The 21,880-nt window shown below is 40.1% G+C and overlaps 2 protein-coding genes across 3 annotated transcripts in view; one reads left to right on the top strand and one right to left on the bottom strand.

The window, feature by feature from the left end:
• Positions 1 to 2,422, bottom strand: part of LOC124161883 (protein THEM6) — a 102,378-nt gene extending 99,956 nt beyond the window's left edge. For both annotated transcript variants that reach the window (XM_046538132.1, XM_046538131.1), the window contains exon 1: positions 297 to 2,422. The gene's annotated coding sequence lies outside the window, so the exon portion shown is untranslated. The remainder of the gene's footprint in view (positions 1 to 296) is intronic.
• A 10,660-nt stretch (positions 2,423 to 13,082) lies between these two features.
• On the top strand, positions 13,083 to 13,595 carry LOC124162562 (RNA-binding protein lark-like). Its single transcript, XM_046539138.1, has one exon. The coding sequence runs from the start codon at positions 13,083 to 13,085 to the stop codon at positions 13,593 to 13,595; it is 513 nt and encodes a 170-aa protein (XP_046395094.1).
• The last annotated feature ends 8,285 nt before the right edge of the window (positions 13,596 to 21,880 follow it).

The raw sequence follows: 21,880 nt of genomic DNA, 5'->3' as shown, positions 1-21,880 counted from the left end.
CATAGGACAGTTTATCAAGGATTTGTTAGAGAATAAATATATCGTTATGAAAATGTAAGCGGATACGAGAGAGGAATAATTAGCTGCGTCCAACCAATCTTAGGATTTTTAACATTTATGGTGATGGTGACCATTCGTTTCATTTAAAATAACTCTGCCATCTCTAATGAAATGGCTGGCTAAGGGTCAGGATAACATGTAGATCCATTATCCTTATACATAGCCAGGAAATCACCAGCAATGATAATTTTAATATTGATAATGATAATAATAATAATTTTAGCCTCTCCACGCACCTTAGTGTGTCTTCGGGCTCCCTGAGCTTCGATCGCCTTCCGCTGAGGGTGTGGGGGCGTGGCGGTAGGATCACGTGATGACCTCCACCCCTCCTCCTCCTCGGCTGCTGCCGACGCCCGATCGATCCCCGACACAGTCAACCCCTCCCACTCCTTCCTCTCAGAATCCGACGTTTCCACAAACGCACACGATTCTTCCCTGAAGATATGCAACACACAGACCCTTAAATTCTCTCCGCCTGATAACCAATAGATCAAGCCTTCCTTTCTCCCTTCCCTAGGGTTTGTAAATGTGTTTTTAAGGCTCGGCCCAATAGACCTCAACACAACAAAGATTCACACTTGCTTTAACTGTTTTGTTTTCGTTCAGCTGCCCGTGGAAAAAATGCGTGCAAAAATCGGTATCGGGAAGAAAAAATATATTTCCTCTCCTGCCTTCCTTTTTTTTTAAATGTAGGTATATATCAGTTATCCTTGGTGAGACGAATCACTTTTAATCTCGTTGTCAAGGAAGGCCAGCTTCCTCTGAAAGAGATATAAGTGATTTCGTTTCAGAAATGGACGGCACTTTTTTAATTATATATGATTCATTCAGAAAACGATATTCTTTCCGGTCCTTCGTTTCAATCGATGGCCAAGTGAGGCTCTCGGCATCCAATCATAAATTTTATGAGTGCCCCGCCGGTTGCCTTCAGATGTTTTTTTTTCTAATAATTCCTATCTTCGATCTCCGAATTCTTGTTTCCGTGTAAGGGGGAGGAGGACCAATCCGGTCTTTCAGCTTTTTTTTCTTTCTGCTTGCTGTTTTGACTACGAGGGACAAATTTCAAGACCGCAATGTCGGTTTCAACCAGGTTTTACGAACCGACGTTTCTGCTCTCGCCCGGCTGCCTATATTCCTCTTCCCTTTGAACAATTCGCCTCTGAAAACCTAGCGCCCTCCTTTTCCGATTTTTCGACGTGTTTCACTCCTTCTTTCGCCGGTAACTCTTTTAAACGAATAATCCGCTGGTTTCCTATGCCGAAGTAAGCGTGGATTTCCTACTCAAGGTATGGTGTCGTTGCCTAGGTCCAAGCGGATCCCTGCGGTAGTTCGCCGTTCGAAGAAAGGATTCACGCAGGATAAGTCCCATATGAATATCTTCGCATTCCCCCACTAATGGAGAAGAAAGCTTTGGGATGGAAAGGTCTTTATCCAATCGAAGTCCCTGGATCCGTTACTAGGGGAACTGCGACCCGAGAAGATTCGATCGGAATGTATGGTCGAAATTCTTACGTTTTGATTCCACAAAAAAAACAAGTCACGTCGATTGATTAAGAAATATACACTACGTACAAATGAATGTGATCTAAAATAGGGTGACTATAAGCGCTTGATTGGCAAAATATCACGCGTATTCACGAACAACAGTCCCAGCACCACTTTTTCAAAAATCTCCTTTTACCGGTAGCGATATTTTTTAGGAACCCAAAAAAATATTTTCTGGGTTATTGCTGCGATCATTCATTCCATCGACGAAAATTCCGCCTCTTGTTGTCTTCAATATTTTTTCATTCGAAATAATCGAGACACTTTTCGGGAACGAGCCTTCCGCGTTTCGAAATATCAATCAAGCACTGCGATATCTTTTTCAGAGCCGACGGATTGATGTTATTGATCAGTCCATGCAACCACACGACCCGCGCGATGAGTTTCTTTTTGTTAACGCTGATAGGCACTTTATGGATCACTTTTCACGCCGTATCACTTTTCAAAATCTCCTTTCCCTCTTTGCTGCTCTGTCTTGAATTGGACACTGCGGAGAGCGCGTATGCGTTGTTTTTTTTTTAGGGGCAGCACTGGGCCAGCCTTCTTCCTCGCTACCTGCGTTATGCCCCGTTGGAGGTAATGAAGGACAGGTCGCACTTTTTGCAGTCACTTCAGTCGTCGGAAGACAGTATTCATACCAAGAACAGTCTCTTCATCACCTTGCGCGCAATCTTGGTTTTGCTTCTCTGCGGAAGTAGTGGACTGCGGTGGTTGTTCTTATACCGTCGGTGCTGCTGAAGGCGGCGGAGCGCGTCGACGGAGGAGCGCGCCGGTCGCACGGAAGTTATTCGTGTGGCGCGGAGTGGCAGACTGACCAGGTAGGGGGCGCCGGCGTGGGAGGTAGGTCGTGGAGGCGAAGGGAGGGGGTGAGGAGTGAGAGAGTGAGTGAGTAGGGGAGGGGAGGGGGTATCATGCATATAAGGGGAGGGGATAAGGTCACCGTCGCCGCTGTCGTGTGCTGGACTCAAGAGGGCGTGGTGTGAGCGGTAGACGCAGAGATCTTTCTCGCACGCTACTACCGTTGCGGAGAATTTTCGCACGCATTCGACACACTAGGGCAGTCGATACCTCTCGATATGAGCGACCAAAGGATACTACACATCGATAATTACTACTATTCCCTCAAAAAGAAGGTTGAATTTTGAAATGTCAGTTTTTTTCCCGGCGAACAACGGCAGTGAAGATTTCTCGGTTCCTACCTACTTCGGGTAATGTTCTCCGTATCTGGATTGTTTCAGGCGTAACTTTGTGAAAATCCATTGTAAACAACAGAAAGGTATGGTACTTTTTCACACTATTCATTTGAGACGAGCAGTTTCGTTGCAGAGGCGACATATTCAGGTACAGAAATAGTTATTTTTATAGTTATTTTGTTGTTTATTTGGTTGCTATTTGCTTAGCAAATGAGAATGTTTTTGTCAACCATCATTTTGACAACCCCCTCTTGGAAGTTCCCCTGAAGTTGAGTAACACTCCAATCCCAACGCCACCCTCCCCTACCAACGCGTAACAGCAACCTAATGAACAACGAAATAACCTTAAAAATAACGATTTCTGTACCTGAAGATGTCGCCTCTGCGACGAAACCGGTCGTCTTAAATAAATTGTGTGAAAAAGTATAGTACCTTTTTATTGTTTTCTCCTTATCTTTTTCCGACCTTTCGATGAGCAACTTCCCACCGTTCTCAGGGATTCGGCAATCCCAAGATTTATATCCCTGAATCCCTGAGAAAGATCGGCGAGTTGCTCGTCGAAAAGTCTTAAGGGGATATAAGGGAAATGAAAAGAATACTTCGTTGAATTCCACCGATTTATTTCCTCGGTGGTCTGCGGAAGTCAAAGAAGCCTTCTTTTCATTTTCGAATATCAACTTCCACATAGTTGAGCCTGATACCATGAGCCTGAACGAGGTATAAGGACCTTACCCGGTGTGAGACGTGAGACATCTTCAATGCCAAGGTTGATAATCGTTTGCCACTTCGGTTGCTTTTTCATCGCCTTTCAAAACTGTCCGCAGTGATGAATAGTAAGTGATCCAACTTTTCAATATTTTCATCTACATCTACTTACCTACTTCCCCGTAAGCCGCCCAGATAGGCGTGTGGCATGTGGTGTTAGGATACTAACCTTTGACAAATGGAAAGGAAATGGTGTAAGGAAGTTTCGCATAGCATTTATACCAGTCCTTTATTGTTCAAAGGAAAATGAATTCCTATTTCTGCCTGTTTGGCAATATATCGGTTGATTTATTGTTTTTCTCGTACCTGGAATCATAGTGAGATTCTAATACGGTGCTCTTCGTGCTGTTATGAAATATGTGTATATTTTCAATTCCTCAAGTAATTATAGCCTAACGCGCAGTCTCCGAGTCTCTAGCAGCTGCCTTCACAAGTCTTTTAACATATTTTTAGTGCTTTCTGTACGTGCATTGAATTTTTTTGACGAATCGCGCAGATTTCCTTTTTATTTCATTAAGTTCACGGGCTACTTTTTCAGTACTCTATTAGCAATATCGGTGAATCGCATGAAAGGGTTATGAATTCAATCTAACTCTTCTAGAAAGAATAAAATTATCAATATATTAAAAAATGCTCGCGTTAATTGGCGTGGCGCAGGCGTCTTGCAGCTGGACCAGTGAACCATTTCAAAAACAACCAGCTACCTAGTTTAGTTTTCAATGCTCATGGAGAGCATTTGTTATTATTGTATGGTTGGTATGTTTTTTATGATAGAATAAACGAATATACTATATTGAGAACATTTATTAGACAACTTCGATGATTAGACAATTATATTTTTTTTAAATTTTATATGATTTTATCTTTTTCCTTTTTAAAATAACTTTATCACTTTTTGAATTTCATGCAGCAATTTTCACTATTTTGTTTTTAATATTTTGTTATCTTTTCTTTTCTCTCTTTATCCATCATTTTTTATTTTTTTTTGTATTTTTTAAACATATTCTATCAAACAATTAACATATTCATTCCTTGAAAACGTTGAAAATAAATGAAGGAAATACACAGTAGAGTAGCTTCATGAGGCAGTGTCTATGTCGTAGGAATTGATGGATATAAAGTACAAATGTCTGTGTTAATAATGCCCTATTAGTTGTCCTGAGCCTTGATTTAAAATTATGTACTAGCTGGGTGATAACCTGATTGACTGTGAGGAGTTAATGGGCGGAAAGGATATCATGAATTCTCTCCTAATTTGGGAAGGTTCAGGGGAAGAATGCTTTCCATGTTGTAGCTTTCTATTCGAGGATGTATTGGTATACGATGACCAACCTTGTGCTATCGATCTTCAGGTTTTACCTTTTCCACCGGCCTCATCATGGGGGCCAACTGCTTTCTGTCGGCGAATAATTTTTCGATGTAGTTCTCCTCCAATTATGCGATGCCTGGAGTATTGATCTCCTTACGACTTCGGCTGATATGCTCGAAGCAAAGACCTCACAGGGGGTTAACCTCGTGATTTTTCTCAGGGTTCGATGAGATCAGAGGAAGGTTGCTCGCATTCAGATGAGGCCATAGAAGATTTCGTTCTTGTTTGTTTTAAGGGCCACAAGAGTTTTCCCCCAATTTAGAAGAGTCCCGATGGCTGACTTGCATCGATAGTAGGTATTTCTATCGAATTCCACGAACGAGCCTAGTTTACGCGTCTAGCATAAGTTACAGCAGTAGCTTAGAAAAAATATCTCGCGATTAGTATAAACAGTTTTCAAGAACTTTCTAGACACTTCTATTAAGTTATATAAAGTTCAATACTGTTATAGAAGACTTCAGAGAGTCTTACAAACATCAAGACTACTCTATAGAGTTCCATCATACGTATTGAGATCTTTGAAGAACGTTTGAAAAGACTCTAGAGAGAACAGGGATGTACCTTGTATATGACTAATTCTAATTAGCAATTTCTTGTTGGGAGTGACTTTTAAAAAAATAGAACAAAACTAAGACATAGAGGTATTCGAAAATGAAAAGGAGACCTCGTTCATTTCCACAGATTTTGTTTTGGCGGTACGACATGTTTCGACCAACGAGGTCATTATCAAGGGCAAAAATCTCGAGTGGATGAAGGAGAAGGAGGGATCATTTTTGTACTTGATAATGACCTCGTTGGTCGAAACATGTCGTGCCGCCAAAATAAATCTGTGGAAATGAACGAGGTCTCCTTTTCATTTTCGTGTATTAATTTCCACATAGTTGAGCCTAATACAATTGAACATAGAGGTATTATTATTTCAGGAGGGGCCGATGGCCCCAAAATCCATTTAAACCTAACCAAACCGTACCCCTAAAACCACCTAAAACATACCCTCCCCCCCCCCCTGCGTGGTTGCATGTCTGGCATTCGGTATTTGAGCACAGTTTTCCTTGGAAGATTCATTTGTGGCTGTTCTCTCCTTCATCCACCGGGATAAGTGGGTGAATCACTTTACTTGGGATCGATATAAATCGTGGTGAACTGGTGGATCGGGAGCGATGTCTCGAGGCTTGCCTTAATCCGTTTTGTCCCCATACATTCGTCCCTCCGCCTTCCCGTGGACTACAGCTTAAGAAGCCGCGTCACTCCCCTTTCAAACGCTCGTATTTTGTCTTTTGTTTTAGTAACGCTTCATTCCTTTTAATCTTCCGCTATCATCCCGAAGTTTTCGGACTTTTAGAGAAGAGTTTTGACAACATTTCCAAATACGAGGGGCTTTTTTTTTCAACATCCGATGGGTCATGAATATAGATGATGAAGTGAATGATTAAAAATTATTTCATTGCTAAATGTTGAGAATGTTGAGCACACTTATGGTGTCCTTTCGACATAATCGCCTCTGCAATTGAGGTATTGGTCGCGTCTGTGGACAAGTTTTACTATTCCTCCTTCATCGAATGTTGCCGCCAGTGACCTCCAATGAAATTTGCCATAGTTCTGAAGCTCAAAGCCTGTTCGAAAACCCTTCCCTCCAAGCCACTTCTTCACTTCAGTGTTAAGATGGAAGTCACACGGCACTATGTCGCCATTGCACGGCGGGTGATCGAAAATGTCCCATTGAAATTGCTCAAGGAGCAGTTGGGCTGCATCAGCGCTGAGATGACGATCGTTGTCATGGATCAGAACACTTCCTGAAGCCAGCATGTCTCCTCTTTTGTTTTGAATGGGAATGGGTGTAACGTTTCACACTGTTTCACATTCTAGCCACAGTGCATTGAAAATTTCTCTTTTATCGTCATAAAGGTCGAGTCATGTCAATGCTGAAGCCATTCGGTGATTTTTCTGGCTGTCGCTCCGTAGTGCACACTTGGTGGGAGAATCCATTGAGGCAGTGTAGTTAATGAAATTGCTGCTAACCTTAAAATAAAAACTTAAGATCAGAGATGTCTTGAGCGTGTGGTGCGGAGAATGCGCAATAGTCCTACGTGCGCAGTACCCGCCTGTCGCTTGTATGGTGTTTTTGCTGAGCCATCGGAGGTAGATAAAAAAACGTCCCTCGTATCTTTAAATTTTTAGGTGGTTGCATTATAATTTTTTTATATTATGCTTAGCTTAGACATTCGTATCGATTAATTAGGTTATAGGGAGAAATATCTTAGCCTTTGGTGTTCAGGAATTCACTATTACTTTATCTCTTGAATGATGGATAGAGAGGGACTTGTGAAAACCCGCAAAAAGTCAATTTTTACCGGAAGCTCTGTTAAAATGCCTTCAAACTTTTGTGCTTTTATTTCCTTGCAGTAATTATTTTAATTTTCCTTGCAGTAGTTATGTAGATCCTTGTTTTATGGAATGATCTCTTCGCCTATGACAAGTATAAAAAAATGAAATACTTAATTAAAATTTTGTGCATAATTTTTTAAATAATAATGCAGAAGGGATTTATGGGCTATTCAGCTGAAGTTAAAGCATTGTAACATCTTATTGTACCATTTAAATACAGTTTATTTTTAAAGAAAAAATAAATTGTTTTTAAGTGAAAATCTCTTTGGTGCTACCCATTTCACTATGCCTTGATGCAAGGGAGGAATGAGTCAGCGCTTCCCATTGATCGGAGGCTTTAATGCCCACGTGATTTTGGAATTTGGCCCCAGTACGTATATCTTTCAAATGTATTTCCCTGAAATTGTGTCATTGATAGCTTTCTTTAATTCGCCAGTCTATGAAGTAGTGTAGTTGTGCATATCATGTAATTTTCATGAATATGGTATCATTTTCTTTTGGGAAGGGATGGGTGTCTGAGGGATATACCTCAATACCTCAATGGAAAAATTCGATACCGACCATCACATGACGCATTAATTTGTTCGCCCAAATCTTCATAATGTCCTCCGAGCCGCCTCAAGTGTGTTTGGTAGCGGGTGACTAATCACCCACATGCAGCATGAATTAGTTTGCCCACATGGTTATCAAAAATATGTATATAATGATAAAAATAAATTGTAAAATATCGAGCAGGTGGTGTAAGATCTCAAGTTTTCAATTCTTACTCAGGGAAGGTCAGATATTTACAGTCATAACTTGACACTGTACATTTAATTTCAGGACTTCAACCTAACGATTTAAGATCCGATTACAGGAAAACAGTTTGAAAGAAATCATACGTAACAGTTTGCAGATAGTTCTATAGAAGATTGATAGATGGCGCCCAGTAAACTCTGATCTTCTCTATAAACGCCCCAGAGCCGGCCTCGGTGGCGCCGGGGTAAAATCCCCGACTGCTACCATAGTGATCGCGGGTTCAAATCTCATCTGGGTGGATTGATCATCATCCACTGTGCGGATGTTTGTGATTGTCAATCAAGTTAATTGTAAGAGAGGACAATGTTGTCCTAAATTCGCTTGAAAAATAAAGACGAAATTATTATTATCCTTTAATTTTCTTCAGTTTTCACTGAGTTGTTTTAGTGTAAAGAGCACGGGTTCTCACCAAGGTAACTCTTTACTGTTGAATTGCGTTGAGAAATTCTCTCGTGATATGACAGGTTGAAATTATTACAGCCTTTTGCAATTTGGTATATGTATTTGGATGAAGCTCGAGTATTTTGAAACTATTTTGAATTGTTTTGGGATGATACCGGTAGCTGAGATGACAATTGGAGCTATATAAACCTGCTCCATTTCCATCTTCTATATTATTTCTACTGTATAGATACCTTTTTCTCAACTTATACGCAACCAAACTCTACAAATGAGGTACCAAAATGCACAGAATTTATCAGAGACCATACGACGGCATATCTTACTTCCTAAATATTGCTATTGTTTCCTAAAATTGGTTTTTAAATTTAAAAAAAAAAACAAAAAAAAAACAAAAAAACAAAAACCGGTAAATATTCTTGACGTTAACGCCGGACTAAATGATACATTTGTTCATTTGCAACAATATCTCGCATTCTTTAAATAACTTTTAAAATAAATAACTTTAATCAAAATGCGGCTGATTCCACATTCAAGTCTCCTGTTGATACGTAAGTATGAGTCATCATGTGCGTTTAACAGAGGATAGTGTAATTACTTCCAATGTTGTGTTTAAAGAGGTCCTCTGACCTCAATTTGTACATGAAAATTCCAGTTAAAATTTTACATAAGACCCTACCTTTTTTTTTCTACATTTTAAAATTATAAAGCACCTATCCCTATGTGGACCTGCATTGAAAAGAGCGGGGGAAGCCCGATGGGAGCGGGCGCAGCACGCTCGTATTCCATATTCTTTTTATTTCTATTGCCAATTCTTGGTACTTATTTCTTTTTCCGGCTATTGTCTTTTCGACGTTATGCGACAGTGGCAAAGCAATATAAACTATGTAACAAGTTCTACATTTCTTGTCAATCAACATTATATCTGGTCTATTATTAACTATAGTTTTATCTGTTTGGATAGGCAAATCGTAGTAAATTTTAAATGCGCTGTTTTCAAGCACTGTTTCGGGGTGGTATTCATAGTATGGGGTCTTGGTATCTATTAACTTGAGTTGGTAGGCCATTTTTTGATGGAAATTATGTTATTATTACTTTGGTGGAAATTTATTATTATTATCCTTTAATTTTCTTCAGCTTTCACTGAGTATTTACTTTACTATTATTATTATTATTATTATTAAAGCTGTGGACCCAAATTTTTCGTCAAATGATAATTTATATTCAAAGATAATTGTTTCTATAAAAAGGGGATTCAGTCATTCCGCCGCCGTTATGCTCCACAGTGGTGTTTCATCCCCATTTGCCATTTCATCCATGAGCACCCTTCTCATCTTCCAAACGCTCTGCCACGACTGACACCATCTTACCCGCCACATATTTATGTCTTCCTCAATCTCTTCTGGTGGGAGAGAATTTTCAGTCTTGCGTTAAGAGTATTTTGCTGCCGATGTAGGTGCTCTGTTTCAAATCCCCGTTGAAACCTCTAGACACCCCCAAAACGTAAATCCTCCAAGTGCGAGGTGGTCTAGGGTAAGGAACTGGCCTCTCAACCCTGAATTTGTGTAGTTCACGCGCCTGTGGCTTAACTTGAGGTGAGCTTTACCCTCACCTAGCCAAGCCAACCATCAGGTTGAATCACTGAGTGAGTGAATATAATTAACCAATAAAATTGATAGAATCTATGAATGTGTCTAGTTCACGTACCTGTAGCCTAGTCCAAAGTGAGCTGTACCCTTACCTAACTAAACCGACCTTCAGGTTCAATGTCTTCCTCAATCTCTTCTGGTGGGAGAGCATTTTCAGTTTTGCGATAAGAGTATTTTGAGATAAAATTATATTCAATCACTGAGTGAGTGAATATAATTTTATAATTAACCAATAAAATTCATAGAATCTATGAATGTGTCAGTGACGTCACGTGGAGTCCCTGAGCTCTGTGCCTCATACATACATTGGTAATCATAGGCGATGTAAACCCCACGACTATTCGTATAGCATCTAGGTCCCTGTGACGTCACGTGGAGTGGCATTGCATGGGCGCCAATCTAGCCTTTTTCAAATGAGGTTAAAACTAACCATTGCCATTCGTCTAAACTGGGATTTCTAAAACCAAATAATTTGCTTATTATGAATACACTAATGGTGGGTAACGAATCGCAAACGAATCCTTTCGCTTTCTTTGATGGAGGAAACTACCCTATTCCGCCACCGGGTTGCGATGCTTCGGACTTCGATTGGTCATCCACCTTCGGCCGATGCCTGTGTGTCGGCCTGGTGCGGCCGCCAGCAACTGACCCGAGTCAAGGCCGCTCCTCCGGTCCGCGCGAGGTGTTTCGGCATGAATCACGCTCAGGGCCAGCCGCTGATGACCTCCCTCCTGCGGCTCAGCATTAATCTCGCGCGGGATCAATAAATATGGAAAATATTACCCACGAAAGGCACTTCGATCTGAGCGTTCGCTTTCTTCTTTTTTTCGCGTTTCCTCCGAAGTGGAGGATAAAATAAGGGTAGAAGAAGAAGGAGCCTTTCCTTTCTTAAATCGCACTGAAATTTTAATATGTACGCCTCATTCCCGCTCAGCCTTGGTTTTCGTTTTTTCGTCGTTACCATGGCTGCAGATGATCTATCTGTTATACATCCCGTTTATTATAATGAAAAAATAAAGTCACAGCAATCGAATATCACGCAGCGACACTCACTTGGAGTATGCTGCTAGCGTGTGGGACTTGAATGAAGTAGGTCTGATAGCTGAAATGAATGGAGGGCGACCAGATTCGTGAGGATTAGTGATACGTGAAACCGCATATGTGATAAATGTGACATTGATGCGACGTCACACGGACTTTTCCCAGCATTCCTACTTAGCCGTCGCGTTTTCGCGCGCTTAAAAATTTTCACTTTTCGTTTAATCGCGAAAAATAGATATTGTAGCGGAGGAATCATCCATGACAACGGGGATTATTTATTTTAACGACGAAGAGATTATAGTAAACAGAGGATTGAAGGAGATTGTGTTTTGAGAACGAAGTGAGAGTTAATGTGTACGACTTCTACTGAAATAAAGGTGTTAAGTGTTCCGGAAATAAGAATAGTTGTTTTTTTTTATTGGAACCCTCGCACGTAACAACTGGTGTCAGAAGGGGACGAAACATAAATTATAGTGTTTGTTTTTTTTGTATGAAGCGCGACTTATTTTCAATCGATGTAGGAGCATGGCTTCAAAGGCAGCTAAGTTAAGTGAGTTGAAAGTGGCGGATTTGAAGCGCGAGTTGGCGTAACGTGACATGGAGACTAGCGGGACGAAAGCAGTCCTTCAATTGCGACTTCGTGAGGCGCTTCAGGCCGAAGGCGTGGACCCCGAGGATTTCTCCTTCGAGATGGAAGTCGGCGCGCATGAATTCACGCATTTCCTCACTGTATTTAAAGAAGAGCGTGCCGAGTATTCCAGAACTTTGAAAGAAATTGCCAGTAATATTCGCACGATCAAAGACGAATTGCTGGCGAAGATCTCTGAAGTAAAATGTGGGTTGGATGACGACGCCAGAGAATTAAAGGACAAGCTTGAAAATGACGTTAGCGGAGTAAAAGATGAGCTGGAAGCAGATGTCAACGAGATGAAGGAAGAACTAAAATACGTCACTTCGGAAGTACAAGGCGTGCAAGAGAGATTAAGGAACGTAAAAGAAGATTTAAAAATGGTAGAAGTCGACGTAGAGAAGCGTATTGAAGATCGTCTGAAAACTCTCGCTCAAGAATTGACGCAAACGGGCACTGTTGGAGTATTGTCAGGACTAACTCCTAGTATCAAGGCCGTGCGTGTAAAACCACCTACATACGACGGCAAGATTCCTAGGTCTACTTACTTCAAGCAGTTTGAAGCCGCGGCCAACGCCAACGGGTGGACGAAGGAAGACAGAGCTACGGGATTGATTGTGGCGCTGCGAGGAGACGCTTTGAACATGCTTCAAGCGATGCCTGACCATGAACACAGGAACTACGAGTGTCTGGTGGGCCGACTTGAAATGAGGTACGGTGACAAACACCTTCAACAAGTCTACCACAGCCAATTGCTCACTAGACGTCAAAACCGTGGCGAGACACTGCAGGAATTTGAAGCGGACATCGCGCGACTCGTTTTCTTGGCTTATCCCTCGGCGCCTAGTGAATTTATTGAGCGATTGTCAGCAGAGTCTTTCGTGGTTGGTGTGGCTGATCCGGAACTGCAGAGAGCTATACGCTTAATGCACCCAAAAACTTTGGACGACGCACTAGCCTGAGCCTTGGAATTCCAAGCGGCAACCGAAACTTCAAAAATCCAAACTCATGTCGGAAGCACGAGCGAAGAAGAATCCCTCGAAGATAGGATCGAAAAGATCGTCTCAAAATTTTTACGGAGGACAGAACAACCCACAAAAAGAGATATACGCTGTTGGGATTGCGGGGAGCTTGGACATGTCCGTAGTCGCTGCCAAAATAGTACGATGCGGCAGGGACGCTTTCTCGATCGACACCATTTCCAGAGCAGAGCAGATCGACGGACTACGCATCTTACTAAAATTTCAAAAATGGGTGACGATATCCGTACTGGGAGCACTCCCCCTAAAACTAAAATTTTCGTGGGCGGTCTCCCTGAAGACGCCAAGGCACAAGATCTGAGGGCCCTTTTTGAGCGGTATGGAACTGTTACCGAGTGTGACATTTTAAACAGGTATGGCTTTGTGCACATGAAGACTGATGAGATGGCCAGCCGTGCCATAGAGGCCCTGAACAATGCTGAATTTATGGGTGTCCAGATTAGCGTTGAGCAATCTTCTAGTAAGAAGAGTGGTCGTGGTAGAGGCTTTGGTCCAATGATGAGAGGTAAAGGAGGACCAATGAGGGGGATGAGAATGGGAAGAGCCCCACCTCCGTACATGATGAGGGACGGTCGTGGGGACTATGACAGACGAGGACCAGGAATGGATGGCAGGGGCCCTGGAATGGACAGGATTGGACTGCCACCTCCACCATCAATGAGGAATGGATACTATGACAGTTATGACAGAGGCTATGATGGCTACTACACTGCCCGAACCTGAGCGCCGCACATACCCTGACATGCTCCACAAACCCCTAGAGGAAAGGCGAAGGTAGTCCATTACAATCGACAGGCACCTTACGAAGGTGGCAATGCAAGAGTTGAGGAGGATCAAGAGGTGAATGCACGTTGGCGGCCGAATAACATGGTCAAGGCATGGGTAAGAACTGTTCCGGGACGAAACAGCCTTGAGGAGGGGGCAGTGTAGAGGAGGAATCATCCATGACAACGGGGATTATTTATTTTAACGACGAAGAGATTAGAGTAAACAGAGGATTGAAGGAGATTGTGTTTTGAGAACGAAGTGAGAGTTAATGTGTACGACTTCTACTGAAATAAAGGTGTTAAGTGTTCCGGAAATAAGAATAGTTGTTTTTTTTATTGGAACCCTCGCACGTAACAATATCATCATTAAAATATCTAAAAGCGTGAAATGCGTACTCCAGGAGTAATAATCTTTCGATTTAGGTAATAAAAAATAATAGGAAACCACCCTATTGGGCGATACCACATTCGCTGGGTAAGCAAGTGACATGTAAATGAACCCTTTTTGAGTTACCACGGACTGCGATCTGTTTGTTTGTTGACGATAGTGAATGTTGTCGTTACTCTTTCCGATGTTCGTCGCCGGAAATGAACTGCGACGTAGTGTGTAAACATAAAAGGCCATTTTTTGCACCAATTAGGTGAGCGGTGGCAAGACAGGGAGAGAGAGAAGGGGGGACCGGTTTTCTGAGTAGAGAAGCTAATCTTCGTGTTGGGAAGTTATTATTGTCTGCGGTCTCAATTCAATGTGGAAAACGTAATTGTTTTATCCCGGATACTTTGGAAATTTCATGTTGCGCAACAAGCAGTTCATGGGAAATCCTATTTTTCAAGTTCCTCTACTTCTACGTAAGACCCTGCAAGTAGCTTCAATAGGCGTGTGACGGAATCGGTCAGGTAACCATTTTTTTACAAAACAAATATTGTCGTTGCGATTGGATTTATTGCCCGAGTTAAGTTCAAATTATCGTTAATTAAAGTTTCTTATTTTTTCGTAGGAAAAACGAATTCTTATACATATCCGTTTGGAAAAATACCAACTTATTTTTTCCATCCTGTCGTACCTAGGAATATATTATAGATTATAAGACGGTGATCTCAGTGTCACTCTGAAATATGTCTATTCTTAATTGATGAATAAATTTATACCTTGCACTTGGCATATGTGTCTCTAGCGGCTCCCATTAAAATTCTTTTAACATTTATGTAATTTTCTCTATTCCCTCATAGAAATTTCTCAAGACTGAATCGAGAACCTTCGCATACCACACTTGATGAATCTTTTCTTCCACAGAGCTCTTAACTTAATCCTTGTGTTACCCAGGATGTGTTTGAATTTATCTTTCTTCCGAGATATTTATGCTCGCTACCTCGGCGGAAATGCCTCTTCACGATTTTCTACGGATATCTATTTATCAAAATCAGAGGGAGGGGGGAAGGGGAAAGATAATAAAAAAGAATAGAGGGGGTAAGGAAGCGCAGAAACGCAGGTTTGGAATGAATTCATAGAATAGAAAAATTAGGGAAAATGTGGGGTAGTGGCATTGTTACAGAATTTCGACAAAAGTGAATATAACTGAGATATCTGTGTACCTGGTGATGTCTGTGGGGCAGTTGAAATGCGTGTTGTAGAGTTTGGAAATTAAAAGTAAGTGAACAGCACGATACCTTTGCGTATCTTTTCAGTATGCTTTTCTACAACACACATCTCTCCCTAAAATGGTGACTTCTCCAAATCTAATTTTTCTCCCCTTCTCTCCAGATGAAGAGACTTTAGGCAAAAGGTTTGTTGGTTTTATGTACTCGGAAACTTGACATTCTTTCGTTGTTCTTTGCTTTAACACCATACCCTTACGGTTAATGCGGTGGAATGCAATATTTCACTCGGTGGAGCTTTCAAATTATTTTCTCGTTCAAACATCTACTTATTTTAAGGCTTAGATTGAGTCATTGAAAGGAAGAGGATCTCGACGACGTTAAAGAGGAAGGAATTTTTGGCGGAGGAGGCAGGCTGACTGCGTGCTCTCATATCCGTGTCGTATGGAGGACGAATTAATGTATTTTCATTCTGTTCATCGTCAATCACTCGATCAGGATGGAGGTATTTTCTCGCATATAGATAGTGATGGAAAGCACTAAGCGGTTCATAGTTTTTTCCCCAGTGCACAGTATCTTCTCTCATTTTGAGCCTCACAATCTATTCTCTGGAAGCTTTTTGAAATCGCATGAATTTTTTTTGGCAAAAAGAGAGCCCATGGTGAAAAATACTCTAATTTGTCAAAATAAAATCTGTAATTCATGTTAAAATATTTCTTGGAGTGTGTTCTTACATATTTATTGATAAAAAATATGTACATATATGTATGTAAATTTGATATTTATTGATATAAATAAATATGTACAAAGTTAAGCCCTGATGATAGTTTAAAATAAACAGAAACGTTGGCTATAACATTTTTGCATAACATACGTACGACCTACACTCCAAGAACTATTTTAACATGAATTAAACGAGGGCAAGATAACGGAAAAAATTATAAAATCTGTAATGATCGATCCGAGTAACCTAGTACAGTGATAATATATGCTTTCTTGACCTCTGAATCTAAGAAGGTTTCGTGCTGTGTACTTATTTTCATTTCAAAACGCTACAACACGTTTCCCAAATGGCTCGAAGTCATCATCAAGTGCAGAGATATTCCAGAACGTAGTGCCTTTCTTCCTCTATCAATACAATTCTACGTTATCTGTACTGCATGCCTGACAATAAGTTACCATCATTTTTGTTTTCAGATATAAAATCGTTTCTTCTCTTTTAAAAGACAAAAAAAACTAATTTCAAATGGAATTTCCCGTAAATACAGCGTTTCGGATTCTAACCTTGAATGTAATTGGGCCTTCGTGAAAAAATCGAGTGAATGTTGCTTGAATTGTGTTGATTTATTACTAAAATTATTCACAAAAAAGCTCATTTTCAACCAATTCCATTGTGATTGAGAGTAATTGCTGACGTGGAGAAATATATAAACAGGTATTGTGTGAATAACCAATGATTAAATATTAAATACGTCTCCGATTTGCCTAAGCCAATTTCCGAAGAATTAAATAGTCATTAAGTGGTATAAAAATCTTAATTTATCTAAGTTGAAAGTGAGTGATGGTATAAAAGAGTTGAAAATTATTGATTGTTATATCACATATGGTTGTTTAGTGCCGTTGAGTTGGAATTGAGTGAGGGAAAGGTATATCCTTGAGGAACACGCGTCTAATTTATGCACCTTCGGGAGATCTCACGGGAGAGGAGAAAAACACATAAAATTAGAATGAAGGTGAATGTGGTGAAGATATTTAGGATGCCCTTGACAAGACACCTCCTGAAAGGAACACATTTCTACTCTCGGTCAGCTAACATGTACTCGGTAGGGGAATACTGTTTACGGCTTATTTTAGGTTATACGAAAGACATGAAACAGCGTTTTGGCCGGATTAACCCAAAGCGCCGGATTACTGGAAATATACCGGAAAAATATTGCTGACTTTCTATTCTATTGCTGACGGAATACTAATAATACCATACAAATGCCCACTTTCCGAAATATTAATTTAGGAATCCAATGTAGTTTCGTGTGCTTTCTCCTTTTCGCTGCATCTGATATGAGCCTCAGCTGCTTCCTAGCATTACTTTGTTTTACTTTCCCGATATTATGGTTCAGGTCATTGGCGTAATTATAGAATAGAATAGATATTTAAAAGATAGTGTCCGGAGTGATACGGCTTGATAATGGCACAAGTTGCCGAAACCACGGTCGGTGTAAGTAAAAGTGTTTGGAAACAGACAAGTGGTTTTCACAAGCTGAATAGATATTTTATTCATGCTCTGGGCATACCCTAGGAGAAAACACAATTTACAATAATTGGCTCTTCTAAAGCACAAAGTTCATGAAAATATCAAGTAAGTAATAACAATAAAGTTGTATGATACACAAATAATAAAGAAATGACAGGTAAACAAGGATTGAAATTTGAGAACACACGGGATATGTTGGGTGTATTTTATGTAGGAGTTTATTTTCGCTCTCCATTGAGTAAAGCCATGTATAATTTATATTTAAATGAATGGCTGGAGCCCTTCTGTTTCAGAACAAAATTCTGGGGGGGATGAGGGGATAGATCCCCTCCGAAAGCCTTAAAGAAATCTTTTCCCTTTTGTGATGATTTCCCGCGGAGTTACGAGTGAAATCCAAATTTTTAGTGCCAAAATTGAAAAATGTATTTAAATTATGCATTGAAATATGTAAAATGTATTTCCAGGCATGTCATTTTTATTTTTATTATCGCCACCGGTTCAAGTAACAAAACCTTCATGCAGGTAGTTTCGGAATAGAAAAAGAAAACACCTAAATACCTTATAGGTAGCGAAAAGAAATCCTTACTTGGTATTGGAGAATCACATCTTCAAAGCTGCAGAAATCATTTCAGCCGTTGGAAGATCACCATCCAAGGACGCCGAATTACAGGACGAGTTGGTTATGAGTAATCTACATCTACATAACAAACAGCAAGCCGCCTAGAAGGCATGTGGCAGGGGGTGTTAGGTCACCAGCCATATACAGATAAAAAAAATGAAGTGCTCTAACGAAGTTGGGACTAGCGTTCATTAAAGGTCTTTGATGATTTGGGAAAAAAACGGATTCCCATATCTATCCGTTCGGCAAAGTTTAAGAAAGTTTCATTTAAACTGATTATACACATATTCAAGACAATGCCATATTATGACATAAAAATTTACAATTGTGGTTCTGCAATTTTCGGCGATGAAAGCGCCCCTTTCGGCGGTCCCTCCTGCCTCCCCATATGTATCCGCCACTGAGTTCTTCCCTTTCACTTTGTAAAAGAAATTTTGATGTTTTTCTACTTTTTATTATGTCCCACGTTATGGTCCCATTTACTTATTGTTACATTAATTATTTAATTAAGCCCCTGTGTGCTAACTTGCACTGCACGAGCCCCTGTTTGCACTACAGGAGCTTGGAAAGTGGTTGCATATTTATTGAAATTCACTGTTCCACTACTCTAAATGTTGTAGAGTCTCAGTCATAATGTTTTTGTGAGATATTTATATGTGCATAAAGAACATTCTGTAAAATTTCCACTTGTTTTCATCCAGTCCCTTTTTAAATATTGACCTGCAAAAATGAACGTTGAAAGGTTTTCGACATTTTTTGACAAGCTCTAGAAAAAAAGGACTGGATTCTCAGAGCTAAAACTTATACTGCAAGTGGTTTTTTAAGCATTCAACTCAGAAATAACATTTTATTATTGAGTCTGGTTTCCTTCATAAAAATGTATGGAGTTAAAGAGTTAGTATTGACAAAATTTTCCTTTGATTTTAAGGAAAGATTTTGACTGACTGTATTTTATGATAGAAAATAAAAACAAAATGGTCTCCAAAAGTTCTTTACATGATAAACACAGATTAAAAAAAAAATTATTCTGATATCTTTTATAATAGCTTCTAAATCAAACTTTATGCAAACCACGTTTTTCATCAAAATTTGCCCAGCCGCCCTTTTAAAAATGGCTGCCAAAAAAAAGTATGGCTTGTAAATTTTTTTCAAATGGTGTTTTGTGATTGTTTACTTGTAGGGAACCAATGATAAAAAAATCAAGACAATTTAATATGTTGAGCAACATGGTCTGGGTGATTTGAAATGGATTGACCCGGGAGCCAAAAATGTATAAGGTTCTATTACACTTTAATATGCGAAATGCCACACGTTGTGGATAAACATTCAACACGAAAAACTATAGATTCTTTTACCTGGAAAGGAACCACGATTGCGATATCTTCTCTTAAATTATATTTTAATTACTTTGCCTTAGCTTATTCGACGGAAAAGAAAATACATGAAACATTGCAGGTTTAGAGATACGTTTGCAATTTACTTGGCAATATGAAATATTCAATTTACAGACAGTTTAAAGAATCAAAATAATTCCTTATACCCTTAGGTCATGACCAACTGTATATTCTAATTTAGGCAAAAATTTGGTGTATGAATTATTGTTCCTCCTTTTAAGTATATTGTCTAATTATTTGGCATACTTCATCACTTAAACTTTTCACAAAATCCAATTACTTGATACAAAAGGATACCAGTCCCAAACTTAATTCTTGGCCAATTAAAACCTCTTACCTTATGGATTCTTGTATCTTACGTGAAAATAAAAGTTTATACTTACAACGCAATCGTTCGACGACACAGGTTGGTTTGTCCCTCTGTGGTCTGGAAAATCCTCTCAGCCAGAGTGGTGTTCGTCCTGGGCGGGACCTCAGCTTTTTGGGTCTCGTCCTGTTGTAAAATCTCCCGTTCCTCTCCTTAAATCCAGCTCCTTGGTCAATTCTCCTTTTCTACGTGGGCTGTCCCGCACGATGCCACACTCTGGAACTTCCCTCTACCAAAACTTGCGTGCTCTGTCTTTGCACGACCATACACTCTGACGGTTTGATCTACAATGACCCTTGCGTGCTGCCTTTTCGCTCCAACCTTCCTACCCCCTTTTGTTGCCGACGCTTCCACTCCTTAGGTCCAGGGGCGCAGCCAGGAATTAAGGCTGGGGGGGGGGTTTAGGTGCAACTACTACCGGGGTGTGTGGGGGTATGGAATACCCACCAGGGTAAGCGGTAGGTGCGAGATTAATAAATTGCGGAATTTTAAGATAAATGCAGTGGCGGCTCGTGAGTCAAATGCTGGGGGGGCACACTCCACCGGGGGGTCAAAATTTTTGAATATTTTGTGTATTTTATTGAGTTTTTAAGGCAATCTAGGTAATAATTTTTTATGCCATATGTTCCGTTTTTTTCAACAGAAATACCTTGTCCTAATTAAGCTTGATTAAAATATACGATTAGATATACTGAAGCTTAATTATACTATTGGCATCTATCAATTTACTTAATACGTAACGGTTTTTTGACACTTCTTCATTTAGTTTTTGAATTCTTAACCTATACGCAGTATCTAATTGGGTTCTTACGTCAGCTTTGCCTAACACGGAATACTCGATGCAAGCATTAATATATTTTTCACTCTATTATGTTTTTTGACTTAATCATTTAAATTTTTTGAATCGAAGACACCATATGCACGGTCTGCAACTCCCATTAACAAACAAGGATAGATATAAGGAGAATGTTTAACTTTGCACCCACACAACCAATCAGCATTGTTGTACACGTTATTGGAAAATTTCCGAACGAAACTGTTTCGTACTTTAGAGGCCTTTTGCTGTTGATTTATATTTGGTATAGGCCTAGGGGGGCCTAAATTCCTGAGCTCTATCCTATGTCCCAGGTCCTTAATTCCCATGCTAACATAAAAAATTCACATCGTTGGAAACAGACGAGACCATTATGACTCCCTAATACACAAAAAATCATTAACACTAAAACTCCTACAATCACTAACTCAATTAACTCAACTACAACTAGGCCTATTTACATATCAATCACTCATTCTATAAATCAATTTACACATTATAAGTCAACTTGTCACCAAAACAAGGTATTCTGCTGCACTACAACACCAAGATTGTACAGCCGCCGTCCGCGGCCGGCGCGGCGATGTCAACCATGTCAACTCACTAGATACGTAGTTCTGCGCATGCTCGGGCGGGGTCCCAAGACTTCCAAAAGGCACAAGCTTAGACGCGTCATAGCACCAGCAGCCCCCACCACTACCACTCTTCATATAACTTCATGGTTATGGATTGGGCCGTTCTGGCCAGCGCCCCACGGCTACAAATGCGACTTCTTGCGCTATTTTTGCGTGTTTTTCCTACATTTTCGATGCATGCGATTGAAAAAAAAAACACTTTTTAAAATTATATGTATAATTATAATTGAATGATTATTTAATTTTCCTTCCTTTTTGAAATCTTTTGGTGGGGCGGCGCCCGAGAGTCCTTAAGGGCAAGCCGCCACTGGATAAAGGGTTTTAAATCGTCAGTTTTACGGCTTTCTGAGGGATATTTTATTAATCCTTAGACTATTCTATTAGCGATATCAATCCAATCAAGTGAAATGGTTTAAACTTAAAATTTCTGGGGTTCCCCCAGAACTCGGAGAAATTTAAAAAAACCCCCCTTCGCTGCACCACTGCTTAGGTCTATAATTTATTCTCAAAATTCACAATATCGATGGCTAAGTTCTAACAACACGTATCTCAAAATTTTGCCGGT

Source organism: Ischnura elegans, chromosome 7 (genome assembly GCF_921293095.1).
Source record: "Ischnura elegans chromosome 7, ioIscEleg1.1, whole genome shotgun sequence".
Lineage (NCBI taxonomy): Eukaryota > Metazoa > Arthropoda > Insecta > Odonata > Coenagrionidae > Ischnura > Ischnura elegans.
The sequence above is the reverse complement of the archived record's forward strand: the minus strand, read 5'-3'. Positions and strand labels throughout refer to the sequence as shown.

Excerpts from the sequence above, each read along its gene's own strand:
- LOC124162562 (XM_046539138.1), top strand. The coding sequence starts at position 13,083 with ATGGGTGACGATATCCGTACTGGGAGCACTCCCCCTAAAACTAAAATT.